Raw genomic sequence first — 17,816 nt, 5'->3', positions numbered from 1 at the left:
TTTAAGCGCTGGCAGCTTAGAACAGGTTGACATCAATTTGTGTATAAAGCTGTATGCAGGAATGAGTAAATGGTATGAAAATGACACACGGAATTAGCGACATAGGTAATTAAGTGGTTATGCATTAGGCCACCATGACAGCTGAACAGCTTCGAATTGTTCATAGCCGGGTGACATTTTCATGTGACAAACAACTTGATCCGAATGCAACATCACGATAATGCGAGCTCTCCAATTGAGTGGCCTTGAACCACCGTCACATTAGGTTTTTCGGGGTACACTCCAGTATATATCCTTGCCGAGCAAGCACTAAGTGCTGACATGGTCACACTAGACATGACAGTATGTACTAATTCGTGTTGCCAGATTGTGTGAAGCGGAGCTCTTATATGCTTAAAATAAAAGGCTTCTACCACGCCGACGCCTCCCTCAAAGCGCAGCTCACCGCGCGCGGCTGTCCCCGAACGGTGACGCCGCGGCGGTGGCGACGGGAAGCCGGCGCCTCCCGCCGGTTTCGGCCGACGTAGCAGGCCACACCTAGTGCGCTTCCATCGAGCGGCCGTGGTATTGCTCACTCTAATATAAACCACACAGGAAGGTTTGTTCATTACATTTCATTACATGCATGCAAGCACGAGCCTTCAGAAACGCAACAGAGAAGAAAGAGTGCCACTGGCTTTATTCTGTGGCTGTACTGGTTACAATAGGGCTTGAGTGTACAAAGCTTCACAGAATAGAACTGAAGCTCAGAGCTCCATGTAAAAAAAAAGAAAAAAGAAAAAAAAGAAAAAAAAAAGTTTCGCTCTAGCCAATGATGGACATGGCAGCACAAAAAGAAAGTTTTCTCAAACATTGCCGGTATGCCTGACCACAGACTATCTCACTTGCGGCTAACTCTCTACCTGGCCAATGTCATCCCAAGTGGACATCAACTAGTACAACCTCACACTGAGACTCCGGAGTTTTTCTTGCTTGTAGCCTTATGCACACACACACAAAAATTGGTTCTCTAGCTCCATGGCAGGCACTGCAGCATCAAGCAAATATGTTTGATCACTGCCTGCTTAGCATGCAGGATAAACTATTTGCATTTGCCCAAACACAGCAGGACAAAGACGGTAGTGTAGCCATGCAGGCAGGTGAAGTCTCGGGTATCAACAGCCACTGGCTCTTCAGTTGGCACATAATTGACTCCAATTTCTCCCTTTCCAAAAACGCCCATGAGTGGTACGCCTGGGAACACTTGTGCAAATACATCTGCCTCAACGTTGGACTTGCTATGGAGCTTGCAACCACGTGCTACACAAGCAAACATGAAACCCATGGTCGAGCACTTGTCCCAGTTGTCAAAGCCAGAAGTCTTCTTAAACCGGGTCAACTCTCGCTCAACTGCCCGAGCACCTCGCACTGTAGGCTGCATTATCATCGATGCGGCCTGCACGCCATCCCCTGAGAAGCAGAAGCCTCCAAATACGCCACCCACGTCAATGCCTTGCTGGCCATCCTTCACAGTCATGTTGTCTAGGACTGCTCCTCCAAGGGCAAAGCGTCGAGCACCACAGCTGGCAACAAAGTCATCAATCACTTCATACATGAGGTGCTCATCATCATCAAAAACCAATTCGTTGACAGAAAACCACAGGAGACACTTCACATCCAAGGTCTCGTCGCCAACGGGAAGCCCCACAAGGCTTTTGAAGTTGTCACTGGCAAACCTGCATAGCACATGAAAGGAAAACTTCAGCAGAGATCAGCGTCTACATCACCACAATGTCTGCTCGTAATTATTTACAATGAACAGCCAGACATTAATGGGGATGAATAGGAAGATCACAAGGGTGGGTGCTAACCTTCAAGAAAAATTTTATTGTTTGAACTGCAGAAATAAATAGGCAAAGCTCGAAACAAAAATACAAAACGATTACAAAACAAACTTGCTCATGCACGTCTTACCATATTTACTCTATTCTAAGCACCCCAATTTTTCACATCTCAATGTCAGAAGTGAAGGGGGGGAGGTGCTTAGATTTGAAAACCCTAAAATAATCACGTCAATACCAAGACGAGACAGGCGCGAGAAATAATTTATTTGGAAAGCTAAAGCTGTGACAGCCCTCTTAAAACTCATTGCGACCTCTCTGTTACGGATGCCAAACAGCTGGTACCAACTAATCAACGCGGGGTACAAAATCAAGTTTTCAAGGACTTCAAGTAATGTGTTTAGAACCTTAGACAGAAAATGATGCCTTCGACGACCCATGGTCCCCGAGTTTTATCTAATCTTTTCCACACAGCTGTCAGATGCCATCAAGTCAGCAACTGCCTTGACCGCAGCTTCATGCATCTTCAGAATAACGGCCGGTGGGGCAAGTTCATGATTTGAAAACCACTACGGCACAAAGAAAACAACAAGACAGAGGACACCACATGCGCACCCCCATGTGGTGTCCTTCTCTTTCTTGTGTTGTTTTTTTTGCGCCATAGTGGTTTTCAAATCATGCGTCTTACCTTCCTTCAGGTATGTTTTGTAATTGTGCCATGCGGCTGAAACGATTCCACAGCTCCTTCATAATTTCAACTATAAGTATTCCGCCAGCCTTGTTCACAGCATCACACACAATTTTCCAAGATATGTGGAAACTTTCCATGCTTTCGATGGAGATCTGGCGATTAAAGCTAAACACCCTCTCAACAGTAGTCTGCCCATTCTTAAAATAAGGAGAACTTTGACTAGTCCCTAGAGGTTTGAGCAGGAAGCATGGAACTTCAAAATGCAAAAACAAACAAACAAACAAACAAACAAACAAAAATAGTGTCCAAACTGCTGAGATTCCTCTCAAATAAGCCATCAAATAATAAGAGAGAAACTGAGTGTGGTGTAGCGAGCAAGCGGCCACAAATACTGATACCAATTGAATTGAATTGCCTGTTGACTTTGCAATATTACCAGATGCTCAGCCAAAGCTGCTGAGAGAATGACTACCATGTCGCTAGAATTGCCATCCTGGACTTGCTGCTGTCACTGAAGACCAGTAAGACCTTCCTTTTAGGATGGACTTGAAGAGAGCAGAAATTTACTGACTTCAACATTTGAAGTTCATCTAAACAGAAGTGCCTCTAAAGACTTGTCAGCATGCTAGGTATGTCCAAATATATGTCAAATGAAAATAACTGATAAAAACAGCCTTCCAAAGAGAAAATAATTCCAAGCAGAGCATTTACTGCATTATGCAAGAAGTCGGAGCATGGAACTAGTTCATGTTATCCTTCTGAAAAATGGCATTGGTCTAGTTTTCGTTCTGCACTGCCATCTTTCTCACTGTACCCCACAGCGGCTACTTTTTCCTTTGATATTTGCTTTCTGTCTCGCCCTGAACATTTTGAAGGTGCCTAGCAGTGTAGCAGTGTGCCTCTCTCTCTCATTTCGCTCCATCCGTGGCACAAAATTGTTACTCACTCCATGAGCAGGAACACCCTGCGCCTTTCTGTATGTCGCAGGCAAGTGTGTAGTGCCAATATCTGGCTACCTAGATGTCATGATAATGCAGACTGAGCATGAGAGGAAATGCAGGGCACATGGCACGCACACGATGCCAAGATCTGACCATGTCAAATCTCCGTTAGCGCGAGTGCAATGGTGCATTATCTTTTCCACACCGGCAAGAAAGAAGCTTCGTCCTCTAAGGAAGCATGCTCCTGCAACGCAGTCTCCTTGCAGTTCTCTGCGATGGTGCACAGAAGCCATCTCATGAAGGTGCACTTCCTTGCACATAAGTGCTGCGTGGATGCCCTGTGGGGTGACTGTGGTTCACAGTCACTGTGAAAGTCATCACTGTGAGGTGAACAATATGGGAAATGGTCTTGGCAGATTCTTCTTAGGCCGAGTCCTATAGGAAACCAGCCAATGATCTCTTATTGTTCACTTTAATCGAGTTATCATAATAGGAGTGTACTGTATAACACTTCAATAATAACCAGTACTTTGCTGTTCTACTGTGTTTGTCTCATGATACCACACATTTCACCATTTCCTTTTGAAATTCTGATAATTCAAGAGGGCGATCATAAAACAAGCGAAATAAATAGACCTTTGCATTTTGGACTCTCTGGGCCCTACCATATTGCTCATCGGACAGTCGTGTGCACTCCACACAAGCACAGCGGAAGCTGCAGTGAAACCAGTTTCCGACTGTCCGGAGAGGAGGAATTTTGCCAACTCCTTCGTTCAATGCAAAGGTCTATATAACAAGAATCTTTTCTACTGTTCTTTAAGACAGATTAATAGCCAGACAACCAGGCTGCAAGAAGCCAAACTTTTTGATAATGTTGAGATCCACAGAGGAGGAGTGAGGTTGAAAAACTGCACAGGGCATGCCACTGCCTGGTGTGAAAACAATTTTGCAATGACGGTCAAGGTAAGGGGTCAGGAAAAGGAACCTTAAAGGTAAAAATGGGGCACGGCAAAAGAAAACGGGGAACAAGAGTTGCATTAGAGGCAGAGGTGACACGGTGTGTTCATTGGAGTCCAAGAACATGATTTGTTTGGTTTTTAGGGTTTAACGTCCCAAAGTGATACAGGCTATGAGGGACACCGTAGTGGAGATCTCTGAAAGTTTCGATGACCAAGGTTCTTTAACGTGCACTGACATCGCACAGCACATGGCACCTTGCTTTTTGCCTCCATAGAAAAGCGGCCACCGCGGCCGGGATTCGATCCCGCATCCTTCGGAGCTGTAACTATACTGAACCACCGCGGCGGGCAAAGAACATGACACACACAGGCTACAGAAATGGTGGTTATATATCGACCATTTCAGAAAACATAATAAAAAATTCCTTAATACATAGCAAGTTTGAAATACATAGCAAATTTGAACCCCTTTATGAGGTACATGCACTGGGGAGTAGTTTTTGTCTCTTATATGGGAGACCCTTATCAGGGTGCCACAGTTCCATTTTCTAACCTTATTGCGATGTAGGCATCCTACGGCTAAAATACGCAAAAAATGAAGGGTATATTCTATAGCAAAAGCATTCTCATAGCTTTCTTTTACATATTGCGTTTGCTTGGTGGACCACCATGCACTGAACACACCTTGCAACTTTTACATTTGCTGTTGAAATAGTTGTAAATATTTGTCCGAATCATGGCTGTACTGATGTTGTTCTTCAACACAACCTCTTCCAGCGTGAAAACCAGGCCAGGAGCCTCATGGCCATAAGGCCAAAGCTGTATATGTATGTTGGCAAACTGCATTTCCAGCGATTGCATAGTGCCATCGCGATTTGATGTGGCACCGCAACTAGCGATCTGCAACTCCAGAAGGAGAACATGTCTGGTAACACTACAAGAACTCAAGTCTAAAAAGTGCCATGGAATCATAAAAATAGCCAGCTTTTCCACCAAGAAGCAGCCAAAACTATAAAACATCACCAGCAGAACTATCGCTCAGAAATTTGTGTTTGTTTGACAAAGGATAACAGAGGCTATGAGTAACAAGTCTGAATGTTGCTACTCAGATAATAAAAAGCAAACGAGGCATTTCTAAGTGGAGTTAAGGGGAGACACTGGTCTTAAAACAACAATTTTTATTATTGCAGATATTGTAACAAAATTTGGTGCATGTATGTATTTCTTTCTGCTGTTTTCAAAAATATAATTTGTTTCACTATATCTCAATTAGTTATGCTATGGGGAAATACCTGAGGCCTAATTAGGCAATTTCTAACGAGTTGTTAAGGCACTTTCTCTCAATGTTATTTGGTTCTGGCTGAAATGTAGCCGTAGTCAAGGACCTGCCATGCGGAGCTAAGCTATATTAATTGTCATTGAGGTACATCATCATATAAGAATGTTTAATTATGCTGATGCTCCATAATTTTATATATAATTAGCTGACATTATTGTCCCCAAAATTTGATATGTTTAACCTAGCAGTATAAAAATAGCATAGCTCCACAGTTCAATTCTTTCAGATTTCAACAGTATAAGGTAATTGTGCCACAAAAGCATAATGAAAAGTTCCGCAAGGCTAGTCATATTGGCAGAAAATATGAAGTTATGGCATTTGCAGTTTTGACACTGACTGCAGAAAATTTTGGAAGGAATCTTCAACAACAGATTTTGAATGTTTCCTGTCTGTCCCCCTGCGAAACAAATCAAAAAGTGTCTTATTCCATCCATGAAAACGTTTAAAAAAAAAAGAGTTGAAGATGTGTGCATGATGAAATTGTAAAAAATATTTTCATAAAGTTTGTGGGCCACGTAACCTCGAGCGAGCGCTTGGCGGGACAGAACCGGCGGCGACCTTCTGCGCATGTCACGCCAGCCGGTCATGTGCACAGGTGTGTGTGCACATGACCCTTAATCGGGACTAGATAAGCGGGGAGCGATCGGCGCCGAGCCTCTTTTTTTGGACTGGGTCGCGAGCGTCGCGGCAGTGTCTGTCGGTCGGCATCAAGGGTGCGACCACTCCCCGCCGGAGGAACAACCTGCGTGAGTGAACTCGCCTGGGGGTGTTTAATTTCACTCGCGCGTGCTTTAACGTGCCGCATGTGTATCCGCCAGCGGTGTTTGTTTTTATTTTCGAGAACACTGATATTTGGTCGACTCGCCAGTGCAACGTTCACCGTACCCGTAGGCTCGTCTTCTGCATCTGTACCTTGATACACACTAACCCAGTTGATTTCTTCTGTTTATTCTTTTCTAACATAATTAAAGTGTTTTTGTTCCTGGAGCAGCCTTCATTTGTGGTCATTCGTCGCTCGGTGTGCGGCTCCCGAGCCCCCTGAGATAAGGCGGAGGCCTTCAAGTTATGGGTTAACTTCTTTTTTTTTTTAACGACGAGAGCGCAGGGCTAGGGTGTCCAGCTCTAAGGACAGTGTTTTGAGCCCTGAAAACAGTTTCTTGGGGGAACTAGCGCTCCGGAGCCAAGGAGGCACCCGAGCCCCACCATGGCAGTTTGGGGGCCCTGAAAAGATCCGCTGCTGGGTGTGACGTTCGAGCGGTTGCGCTCATGTCTATGAGATCTTGCCACAGGTTCCGTGCTTCACGTGCACGATTAAATTAACAGTTTCAAGTCCACAATCACGAACTCGGTACCGCCATCACATTCTGCGCTGACGCCACACAAGTGAAATTCGCGTTGGGTCGTTGACTTTCCCGACAAAGCGGACATTGTGGCGATCGCTAAACCAGTGCGCCGGCTCCTCCGTAGAGTATTACGCGGCGGTGGTTTCAACACGAAGTGTACCATGATCCGGCATGCCATTCGTGCTGTGATTAGAACCCGTGAACATGCGGTAACATTATCGGGCAGCGTGGTTGATGTTCCCTGCACATCCATCAAGCCAGGCACTGGCTGTAACGCAGGTCCCGACGGCACGCTTGTTGTGGCCGATGCCTCCTGGCTTTTGTTCCAAGCCAGTTTCTTAAAGCTTCCAAAAGTTCATTGCATGCACGGTTACAACCTACTGTTTCCAGACATCTCGATCGCAAGGAAAAACTTTGCAAAAAGCGGTGCATCAAGAAATACGAGCGTAAATGCAGACGCGCACGAAGCGGCAGCCACGGCGACAAACGCAAAATAGAAAAGAATTAACTGTGGTTTAGCTTGTGGTTAAACCTGGAATTACGCGAGAGCTATCTGCATGGCTACGCTTAGGTTCGACTTGAAAGTAAAGACGGCTTTTGCACATAGTAGTGTATACCCTATGGTTTCAACTTTATAAGGAGCACTTTTGACCACTACAGTGCGATGAGGTGAAAGCATCTGCTGCGCGGTGGTCTTAAGCCCTCCTCTACGGCACCTCTCTCTCTCTATTTCCACTCCCCCTTCCCCCTTTTCCTTACGTATCGGTTAAGGCATCCGCGGAGAATTGTGACAGATACTACGCCTTTTCTTTCCTGTAAACCAGTTAAAACACCGCTGATGCCTGCTGCACTGAGTCTGCTTCTATATGCTGTGTGGTGCGGCGTTCAAGGAAGCGCCAAATGAGAGGCACTGCACGTGGACGCCTTGATCAGTATGCCCGGCGGGGTCAGCTTCGTATATGCGTGAACCTCCCCAAAAGTTTGGCCCCATGAACTCCCGAAATTTTCCTCATCCAAATCTGGCCGAAATTGGTGCACAACCTAATTTGCGTATGGTGAATTCAGTGGTAACCTCCAAACCTAGGTGGGACATTCCCAGAATTTAGCCCTCTGGACCCCTGAAGTTTGACCTCGTCCGACCAAAATTGGTGTCCGACCTGTTTTAGTATGGAGAATTCAGTGGTAACCTCCAAATTTAGGAGGACCACCCTCAAAATTTGGCCCTCTGAATCTTCAAAATTTGACCTGGTCTGACCGAAATTGGTCTATAACCTAATTTGAGTATGGCCAATTCAGTGGTGACTTCAAATGTTAGTTGGACCTCCTTAAACATTTGGCTACAGGATGTGCGCCACAGATATATTATTCAGGTGGCCACAGAGAGCCTGATAGATACTGTGCCTTTCCTTTCCCTTAAACTAATTACTAATGAAAACATTAGTAGGGTATGTAAAAATGATATAGTGACGGTAATTAATACCAAATAATAATAATATATAATAATCCATGATAATTAGTGGGATAAAAAAATAAAAAGCTAGATATAATTTTTAAAAAATGTCCTGCTGCGTGCCATGGTTGCCTGCATAGGTGCACTGCGCAATTGCTATGGCACCTCAGACCACGCCAGGATGACGAGTGAGCAGGGTCCTTCTAGTGCCTCAGCTGAAAAAGCGCGCCGTGTCCGGCGGGCTGAGTTGGAACGGGAGAGAAGACTCCGTAAATGTGAACACATTGCCTAATGTGTGTATCCTAAAGCGTAACCAAATCGAAACTTAAAACAAAAAAAGTAAACAAACAAATACTGACCAACAACTAAACCGTGCTTTCCAACTGACCAACAACTAAACAGACGTTCTTTTGCACGTCTAACTCTGTTTAACCTTAGTTGAAACCCTGCTAATTTTTTTTTTTTAGTTATGTTCACCCCTCCGGTCCAAGGATCTGGTCCAATCTTTCTTATGCCGTTGCTCTCATTGGCTCAGCTGTTTCATGAGATCAGAACCACGTAACTTTGCCCGGGTAATTGAAAATCAGTTCGGCCTAGAACACCACAAATTCAGCCCACCCACCCTAAAATTTGATATCGGCAGATTTGGATTTGGACCAAAACAATGTCCAGCCTAATCAGACTACAGCGAACATGATGAAGACCTCCTAATTTGGCCCAGGCCACCCCCAAATTTGGCCAATCCATCCCAGAAATTTGATCTCAGCCAATATGGGACAAAATTGATATCCAATCCAACCTATTTTTTTTTTACTATGGCGAGCATGATGGTGACCTCCTAATTTGTTCCGAGCCACCACACCCACCCCGGAAATTCGATTCTGGCCAATTTGCATCAAAATCTCAGTCCGTACGTAACTGACCACTCCCAGCATAATGGCTACCTTCAAATCTAAATTTCCAGAATCTGGACTAGGCAACCTTAATTTGCACCGAAATTGATGCTCAACCATTATTGTCTGTGCCCGACACGATGGTGACCTCCAAATTAAGTCATGACCATTTCCAAAATTTGGCCTGGATCAATGAAAAAAAAAAAAGAGCCCCTGTTTTTGTGCTATAGTCAGTTTAACAGGAATAACACCTGCCAATTTTGTCATTTCCCTGTAGGCTTTGAATGTTTTCATTTCTTAACAAAACAACTTCACGTTACACATTTTATTTATTCGACGCGTTTCTCTCTGTACTGCTTTCCGCATATGTTCGTTTCACGGCAGCCACACGTTGCTTTGAGCGCTGCTGTGTCCGACAAGGTGCCTCTTGTTTAGCTATTGCACTTGTTTCTATTTTAGTCCAGACGGGTGCTGGGTGGTGCACACAATAAAGTGAAAATTTCAGCAAAACAGCAATGGAAGTGCTCATTAGCATGACAGGCTGACGAAGCAGTGACATGCAGTTAGGCCACTTAACGCTCATCCCCTAAAATGAAACTATGCCACCACAGTATATTTTTTAGCGGCTGGTTTGGCAGATAATAAACCACATGGTATAAGTGGCACGTGGAAGATAAGGTTTATGTTTAAAAAATATTAGTGTCACATTTAGAGCACGGGTGATGGCTGCAGCGAACGCTGATTGAAGAAATACGATAAAAAGCCAAGTTATGGCATATTATTTGTTCAAACATTCAAGTTCCCTTACTTACAGCTTATCTTTATTTTTTATGTTCTAAGATGAGAACAAGCTGCTTCACTGTTTTTGGCAGCAGAGTGCTGGGAGGTGCGATCCTCATGCTTGTGCGTCACATGCGCTCCTTTTTTTTTTTGTAGCGTAAAGCTGCACTATGCGGGTCAGAGAAGAGTTTTGCGTGAGTCTGTGTTGCCCGTTATGCGCATGCGCGAGAGCCGCCAAATTCGAAGCGACCAACCAGAAGTCTCATGCCTAATCACCATTGAATCGATACCTAAAAAATAAATCAATAAACCTTGTCTTCCACAAGGGGAATCGAACCTCCATCCCTTGGATTCCCAAGCCCAGCGCTTTACCACTGCGCCATGCCCCAAATCGTGAAACACTCTTCATAATTCCCCTTGTCTACAATGAGAAAGATAGCAGGATTCCACGAGTGACAGATACTGCGCCTTTTCTTTCCTGTAGACGAATTATAGAATGCCGGTGAACTTTAATGCGTTCAATGAAATGGTGGTTGTGTTCGACAAGGGGCGCGATGTACCAGAACACTGAATCTTCCCAGAGCACACTGCCGTGCATGCTTTACGCTCCGTATATCCAGGTATAGCAGAGCTAAGCCACTGCCAATTTTTTCTTTAGTGCAGTCGTTCACGCGGGCCTAAGACGTACTGCACGTATGCTGTCCTGTGTGCATGAAGAATGGCAGGTTTCTAATTTGACAAGCTTGCTGAGAGAACAGAAGATGGACACACGATTCACTACGGGAAGTTCGATTCCACGCAGATCGCAGCGGGCATTTTTTTTTTCTGCTTTTTAATATACATTGTCTCTTATTCGCCGTGGACAACTTTTATTTTTCGAACACTGCCATTATGATCCGGCAACCACAGCCGTAAAATAGCCTCAGCCCCTAATCACGACTGGTGAGGCGCTTGTTTTGGTATGGTCGAATATATGACGTAGAACTCAAAATAAAGCATCCCTTAACATAACAGTCATGAGAATAAACCAAGTAAAATAAAGGGAGTAGCTATAGAAAGGAGAATTTCGCATGGCAGAAAAAATAAAAGGATTAATAAAAGGAACGGTATAATGACACGAGAAGAGAGTGAGAATAAGAGGGCCTAGTCAGCGGGAGGTTTCGCACGTTGTCTCGCTAGTGTGACATAGGAGTTGGGCGACCGTCGGCAGACAGCCATCTTGTGAGCGACGCGGTGCCGGCACAGACTGTCGGCCAACTGTTTCCGTTGGCGCAGTGTGGCAGACGCATAAAATTAGGAAGACAAGCTGTTCGCAGGCTAAATCGGCGTCGTGTCGTACTAGTATGACAGGCCCTTTAATGAACGATAAATAAAAGAACTGCTAATATTGGTATTGTAATAGCATCCTCTTCTGAAATGTCCTCTTAGGCACGGAACTAGACTGTTGGATATAACCGCAGTTCAGCTGTCCGTAGAGTGTAATACCCTCTTTACGCGGCCGGCTTTGCCACGGTTATGCTTAACCACGATTACCCGCAAATCGCGGTTAGCTGTGCTTACACAGCTCACCGTCGTTCTCGGTTACTGCCGCCATTGCCCATAAAGTACAACCGAAGCGACGCAGTGATCTGCGGAACGAAGCAGCATTTACAAATAACGCAGTTTCCGAAGTGCCGTCCGACAAGGCGTCAACAGCGCGGTCAAGCCCCACACGATGGCAGCACCTCATCGACCACCATAAACACCGCCGCGTTGGCCCCTCCTCCCGCAGACCGTACGCGAACGACCTGGCGGCTCGCTAGAGCCAACGTCAGAAATAAAGCGTGCTAAATTTATTGGCATCTGGAATACTGAACAGAATATCAGGACTGAATCACTCTTGAGGATCACTGACCAGCGGCAAATTGCTGGCAAGACCGATAACCGCGATACTATCAAGTTTCTGCTCAAGCCAACTGCCGCCGGTGCCATTGCGGCTCATCGCTCTGTTTATACTAGCTATGTGATTAATGCATCGCCAAAGTTAATCATATCGTTATTTTACGGTGGCAGAATAGGGTTCACAATAAGGAAGTTTCATGAGTACACCATTTCGACAGTGTTGATCAGTTCCAAAGCGCCGACCGCCGTGGCTTCGAAGAGAAATAATTTAGGCCTATCGACGACTAGGGAGTTACGCACCCCGCCGTCGTTCGCCACGCTCGCACGCTTCACCGCCGCAGTAATTGTAACGTACCTCAGCCTGCTCGCAACATCCCCCGCTGCAAGCGTTGCGAACTTGTGCACTTTCATGATAAAGCTAATACCGCACATTTTTTGACGTTCCGCGCTCAGCACTTAAGTCGCGATACTGCAGACACAGGACGGGGCTTCAGTACGCAGACACTTGGCTGTAGGCCGTAACCGAAGACACCGGGTGGCACAGTAGACACCGCCTATTCAATACGGGCAAAGGAGTACACACTGTTGAAGCAGACACGCTCGTACGCTTCGCGCACTCAGCTACCGACTAGCAGCCTCCGTCAACAGACGCCGCCATAACCTCGTTTAACAACGCAAACCGAATGAATAAATCCGAATGAGTAAACATAAGAGAGCCTAACTAGAGCTCTCATAAGTTGTGATTCCAAATGAGTTAATCCAGATGTGTGATGAATCTAAATGAGTGAGCTCAGATAAGCCACGAGTTGAAATAAGCGAGTCCAGATGAGTCACGAGTTAAATTGAGTTCATGGGTCTGAGTGAGTCTGAGCCAGTCGCCAGCCTGCGTGAGTTTGAGTTCATGAGTGTGAGCGAGCCCAGGCCTTCAGAGTCTGAGTGAGTGAGTGAGAGTGAGTCCGTAGATTGAACAAATTTTTGTGAGCGAGCCTGAGTAAGCACTCGTAATTTTGCCGACCTATGGTTTGCGCACAGCTACTTGTGTGCCTCACGCATTCAGTTTCATGCGGAAGAAAACCACTGTATATCCACATGCTGCTAAGGTTTAGAGAACACTTTTCTCTTGTTTAATAAACTGATATCAACCAAATTAGAATTTCATAGAAATAGACATCCACTACAAGTGACCGTTTGTTCCTTCCTAGATTCTTTAATTAGAATTTCTTATTTCACACAATTTTTTAAAGCATTGCAGAAACACCCGGTGTATATAAATGGCGGCATGGGCAATCAAAGGGGTAGGCCGTTAAAAAGCAATGAGAAATGGGAAAGGAAAATGGACAATGTGTAGGGGTGGGCTGCATAGAACAAAAAGCAGTAACAAGATGTGGAGACCCAGCAGCTGCCACTGCAATGTTGTTTCGGTGGTAAATATTGATGGATCTTTTTATTGCATTTGTTATTTCACTGCTTTGTTGCATATGTTTGGTTCTATTCCTAATCGTGCAGAAGAGCTCCAACTTGCACTGTAATTATTGTTTATTTTTACCAGTTTTGTTAAACTGCTTAGTTTGTATTCCCACCCTGCTAAAATCCCAACACTGGGATTGCAGTATCAATAAATAAATAAATAAATAAATAAATAAATAAATAAATAAATAAATAAATAAATAAATAAATAAATAAATAAATGGACAGAAGACAACGATCTGTTCATGCATAGCTGTTAGCTATATTTGCCCTCAATATTTGGAGTGCTCAATATCATTGTAGCTTTTTTTTTTTCTTGAAGGCTCAAGCTTCCCCCCTCACTTTTATATTATATCTGTGATAGTGCTACACTTAAAATGCAGCAATGTAACATCAAATGCACTTAAAGTACAATATAAAACTAGATCATTCCAAAGGTCATTTTGTCTTATTTTTATCTTATCTATATCAGAATGACAGCAGCCTGCGTGTGCCAGGCAAACATGCGAGATGACTGCAAAGGGAACATTTGTGAGTGTGTTCACTACTTGAGCAACTTGAATGATCTCTGCAGTGACCAGGAAATTCTTTGTTAACACAATGATGACTATTTTTACCCCTGAAGACACCCACATACAGCTGATGCTGAAAAAGTCTAGCATTTTCCATCCCCCAATGTGAAGGCATCGAGTAGCACTGCATTACCCAATAAGAGTGTGCATTTCTGCCTGAACTACATGACCAAAGACGACACATTATTACCAGCCGCCAACCTCTGTCAATGTGGTTTAGATGGCCGCAATCTATTTGAGTTACCTCTTCCAACTACTGACTACACAGGAGCTTCAGGTTACAATATACTGCATTGGGCTTCTGCAGCATTCAGTGCTCAGATGTAGAAAGAGTGATGCAGCATTATTTCCCTCCATATAAGTATTGCTGCCGAGGACTGCAATAAAGCATTCCATATACAACCAGCAAGTGCACATCACTATATAATTGTGCAAGCACACATAGAAGGTGCCTGGTTGCATTTTGTTTCATTCAATAAGAAATGCTAAAAGAACAATGCATTTAAACATGTCTGTTGGTTCCACATGTAAGCATCTCACCAGTCACTGGGGTGGTCATCGAAGCGCAGGTGGTGCTTGCACACCATGAACGGCCACACACGAACACCTTCAGGCAGCTGGGCTGGAAGCAGCAGGCCAGAGATACCTTCTCCGCGCTCAAGCTCCGTAGGGTGCCCTGAGCTGCTCATGCCAATCAAACCTCCAGCAGCTCCAAGTAGCAGGTAACATGGAGGCGGCAGGCAGCTAGCTAGGCGCTCAGCCGCTGCACCAAAAAGCTGCCTTACCAAACATGTACACACCAACGCAACTAATTTCCCACAAACTATAAAGCCAAATAATAGAAAGGTAAGACACAAAAAACAAAAACAAGGTTCAAGTTTACCTTTGCCTGCTCCAATACCATAAAAGTGGGCATGAAAGTTCCATACTTAAAATTAAAAGATTGCAGCAAATGCACAAAACATATATACTAATATGCCCAGAGATTAAATGCTTTAACTGCCACCAGCTGCATGCTATATGCTTTTTGTAGCTTGTCTTGGACTTCCATAATTTTGCCTTTATTAATGAAGATCATATTAAGATTTCTCAGGAACACAGACTTGTGTATTCTGTGAAAAACCTGTGTGGTGTATATTTATGTGAGAGTTTCGTGCAAGTGTTGTTCTTTGACATTTCATGTCCTGATCTGAATTGCCCTGCCAGGCAGATTAGCAGGCTTCCATGTCCATTATGTTGTTACGCTGTTTTGTGAGGTTTAATGTCTAAAAGGCGCACTTGGACTATGAGAGAAACTGTATCAGAGGGCTCCATATAATTTTGACTACCTGGGTTTCTTTATTGTGCACTGACAATACACAGCACAAAGGTACTTTTGCATTAAGAGTGTCTTCAGCCTCTAATTTAGTACAAGAAAAGCTATTAATGTATAGCCGCCTGCACATTAAACACAAATGACCCACATTGTGACCAACGTGGCTTCATGGACAGCACCATGAAGCATTAGCCGGGGTGGAAGACCATGCTCTCCCAGTACATTTGCAGTAGCTGACATGACAGCTGGAGCACAGCTTGATCTGACAACTGTTCCGCCAGTTCGCGATTGCCACATATCTGCATTTCCCTTCTGGCTACAGCCTCGTGCGGCCAGGCAATGCGTTAAGTTTTCTTATCACCAAAAAGATCTTATTATGAGAGTCCAATACTGAGAAAGTAGTGGTTGCAGCTAATGCCAGAACCAATACCAGCCAAGAAACAAGGATATGAAACTAATTGAACCTCCTACAGGAATAGTTCCCTGCCTGCTTATGATAAAGATTATGTTCACCTGAGTACTGGTCAGACTCAAACTCATTAAAGATTATGTTCACCTGAGTACTGGTCAGACTCAAACTCATCCCGCGAAGGTGCCAACATACAGCAGCCTGGAAAGACAAAGCTTATGCCCATGACTAGCCAATTCTTATGTTGGCAAGCAATTCTGACTACCAATTCTGATGTTGGCAAGGCAGCACAATTATGGCTCTAAACTAGCTTTTTACTGTATAATATAAAAATCATACCATTGTTCCAGTTCTCAGCTCGAAATGAGCAGCATTTAGAAGTCTTTTCGGGGGCATCCAGGTAGCGATACATGTGGTGGGTTCCAATTATCAATGCATGCCGTGGCTCAGACCATGCATCCCTCAAACTCTGGAGGAAACTCTTCGATGTATCTCCACACACATCTCTGCTCGGCTCTCCATGAGTACATGCCTTGCGTTTGCGGTTCAGAGTCTGTAATTACAAGCAAAAGAAAGGTTAAGTCACCACCACTTCAGGCCACTGTTACCACCTGTGAACACCACACTGATGGTTTGACGCAAAATGGATCTCTAGTATTATTAGCTACATACCTCGTCAGAGTGAGGTCGCAGAATCAAGAACTGAGGGCCTTTTTTGTCAATTATTAACAGCAAACTCACAGCCTAATCAGCTGGTCTGTACAACTTAGCTGCATAAAAAGACCACGGTAATACCGGCAATGTACAAGCCGTTTTGCGATAGATATTTGTGCGGACCAACACTAAGCAGATTTCTACAACTTCCAAAGCCCAGTGCTATAGTATAGATGACTTCAGTTATCCGACCATTCAAGCTGGCTGACCGGAACTCGTCAAAGCTAAAACATTTTTAAAGCGGTAATCGAGGTCAAAATTACGAGGGACTTTAGCGACTAAAGTAGTGAAAGGCAAAAGCCTGAGATGTCTCATCTTGTCTAGCGTTCCTGCCATCTGCAATCCCACACTTGAACGCGCGCCAAGGAACGCCACGCGACAGGAGCGATATGGCGTACCATCCAAACGCACACTTGTCGGAGAAAGTGTGACAGATGCTGCGCCTTTCCTCCAGAAGTCTCGTCTTGTCTAGCGTTCCTGCCATCTGCAATCCCACACTGAACGCGCGCTAAGGAACGCTACGCGACAGCCGCCGCAAAAGCAGGACAAACTTTGTACACGACAGTGAGCCATTAAAGGCTTTCTCTTTAAAACATAAGCTGTAAGCTCAAACTGACAGGGAAAGAGAACCCCAAGACTGTGGTAGCGCGTCGTTCTGCATGTTCGCGTCGCGGAACCTGAGACGCGTAGCTGTGAGGCATGTAACTGTAAGCGCGAAGAATGTAAATGAGCGTCAAATGCCATGCATAGCGCTGGGCCATAACGCTGGAAGAAAACACACTGTAACAGCTTCGAAGTATAGACACACCAAACAAAAGGTAATTACCTCGAAACAGTGCAGAAACTTGCTGCGTTTGCTCTTCAGGCGTTTGGCAGTCGAGTCCCAAAGGGTGCAAACCTGGGCGCAAATACAGAGCTGGCGGCAACTCATGTAACTTAATATAAGCTCAGTAAGCTCAGGCGAGTGGGACAACACATGACCAAATACAGAATAATCTGGCTCTTTTTTGTCAGAATCCATGGCCGAGCTCTTTCGAACGCGAACTGCTGCCGCCACACTCGCCGCCTTGCGCGTTCGTGCATTGGCTCGCGCTGCTCGCGTTGCAGACGACCCGATGCAGAAAAGCAGCGATAGAAAACGAATGCTTTCCTTTTATTCCTAGAATATCATTAAAATTACATCAAAATACTTTTAAACAAACAGACAAATTCTTATAAAAATAGGAATAATTTCTCGCCGAA

General features: G+C 44.7%; 1 protein-coding gene across 1 annotated transcript; it reads right to left on the bottom strand.

Moving 5' to 3' along the window:
• Positions 1-661: 661 nt before the first annotated feature.
• Positions 662-17,681, bottom strand: LOC146205128 (F-box only protein 22-like). The gene is made up of 4 exons (XM_084589820.1): positions 17,401-17,681; positions 16,200-16,413; positions 14,677-14,899; positions 662-1,715 (listed from the first exon to the last, which is right to left on the bottom strand). Exons 1-4 carry the CDS (start codon positions 17,593-17,595, stop codon positions 1,082-1,084), a joined length of 1,266 nt encoding a protein of 421 aa, XP_084445946.1. The 5' UTR covers positions 17,596-17,681; the 3' UTR covers positions 662-1,081.
• Positions 17,682-17,816: the final 135 nt, after the last annotated feature.

Source organism: Amblyomma maculatum, chromosome 1, assembly GCF_055883805.1.
Source record: "Amblyomma maculatum isolate TAMU_Amacu chromosome 1, ASM5588380v1, whole genome shotgun sequence".
In the NCBI taxonomy this organism is placed as follows: domain Eukaryota; kingdom Metazoa; phylum Arthropoda; class Arachnida; order Ixodida; family Ixodidae; genus Amblyomma; species Amblyomma maculatum.
This window is presented reverse-complemented; position numbering and strand designations above follow the sequence as displayed.

Excerpts from the sequence above, each read along its gene's own strand:
- LOC146205128 (XM_084589820.1), bottom strand. The coding sequence starts at position 17,595 with ATGGATTCTGACAAAAAAGAGCCAGATTATTCTGTATTTGGTCATGTG. Across the intron at positions 16,414-17,400 it reads AGTTTCTGCACTGTTTCGAG|ACTCTGAACCGCAAACGCAA; the intron begins GTAATTACCTTT and ends TTGTAATTACAG. Across the intron at positions 1,716-14,676 it reads GATGACCACCCCAGTGACTG|GTTTGCCAGTGACAACTTCA; the intron begins GTGAGATGCTTA and ends TGTGCTATGCAG.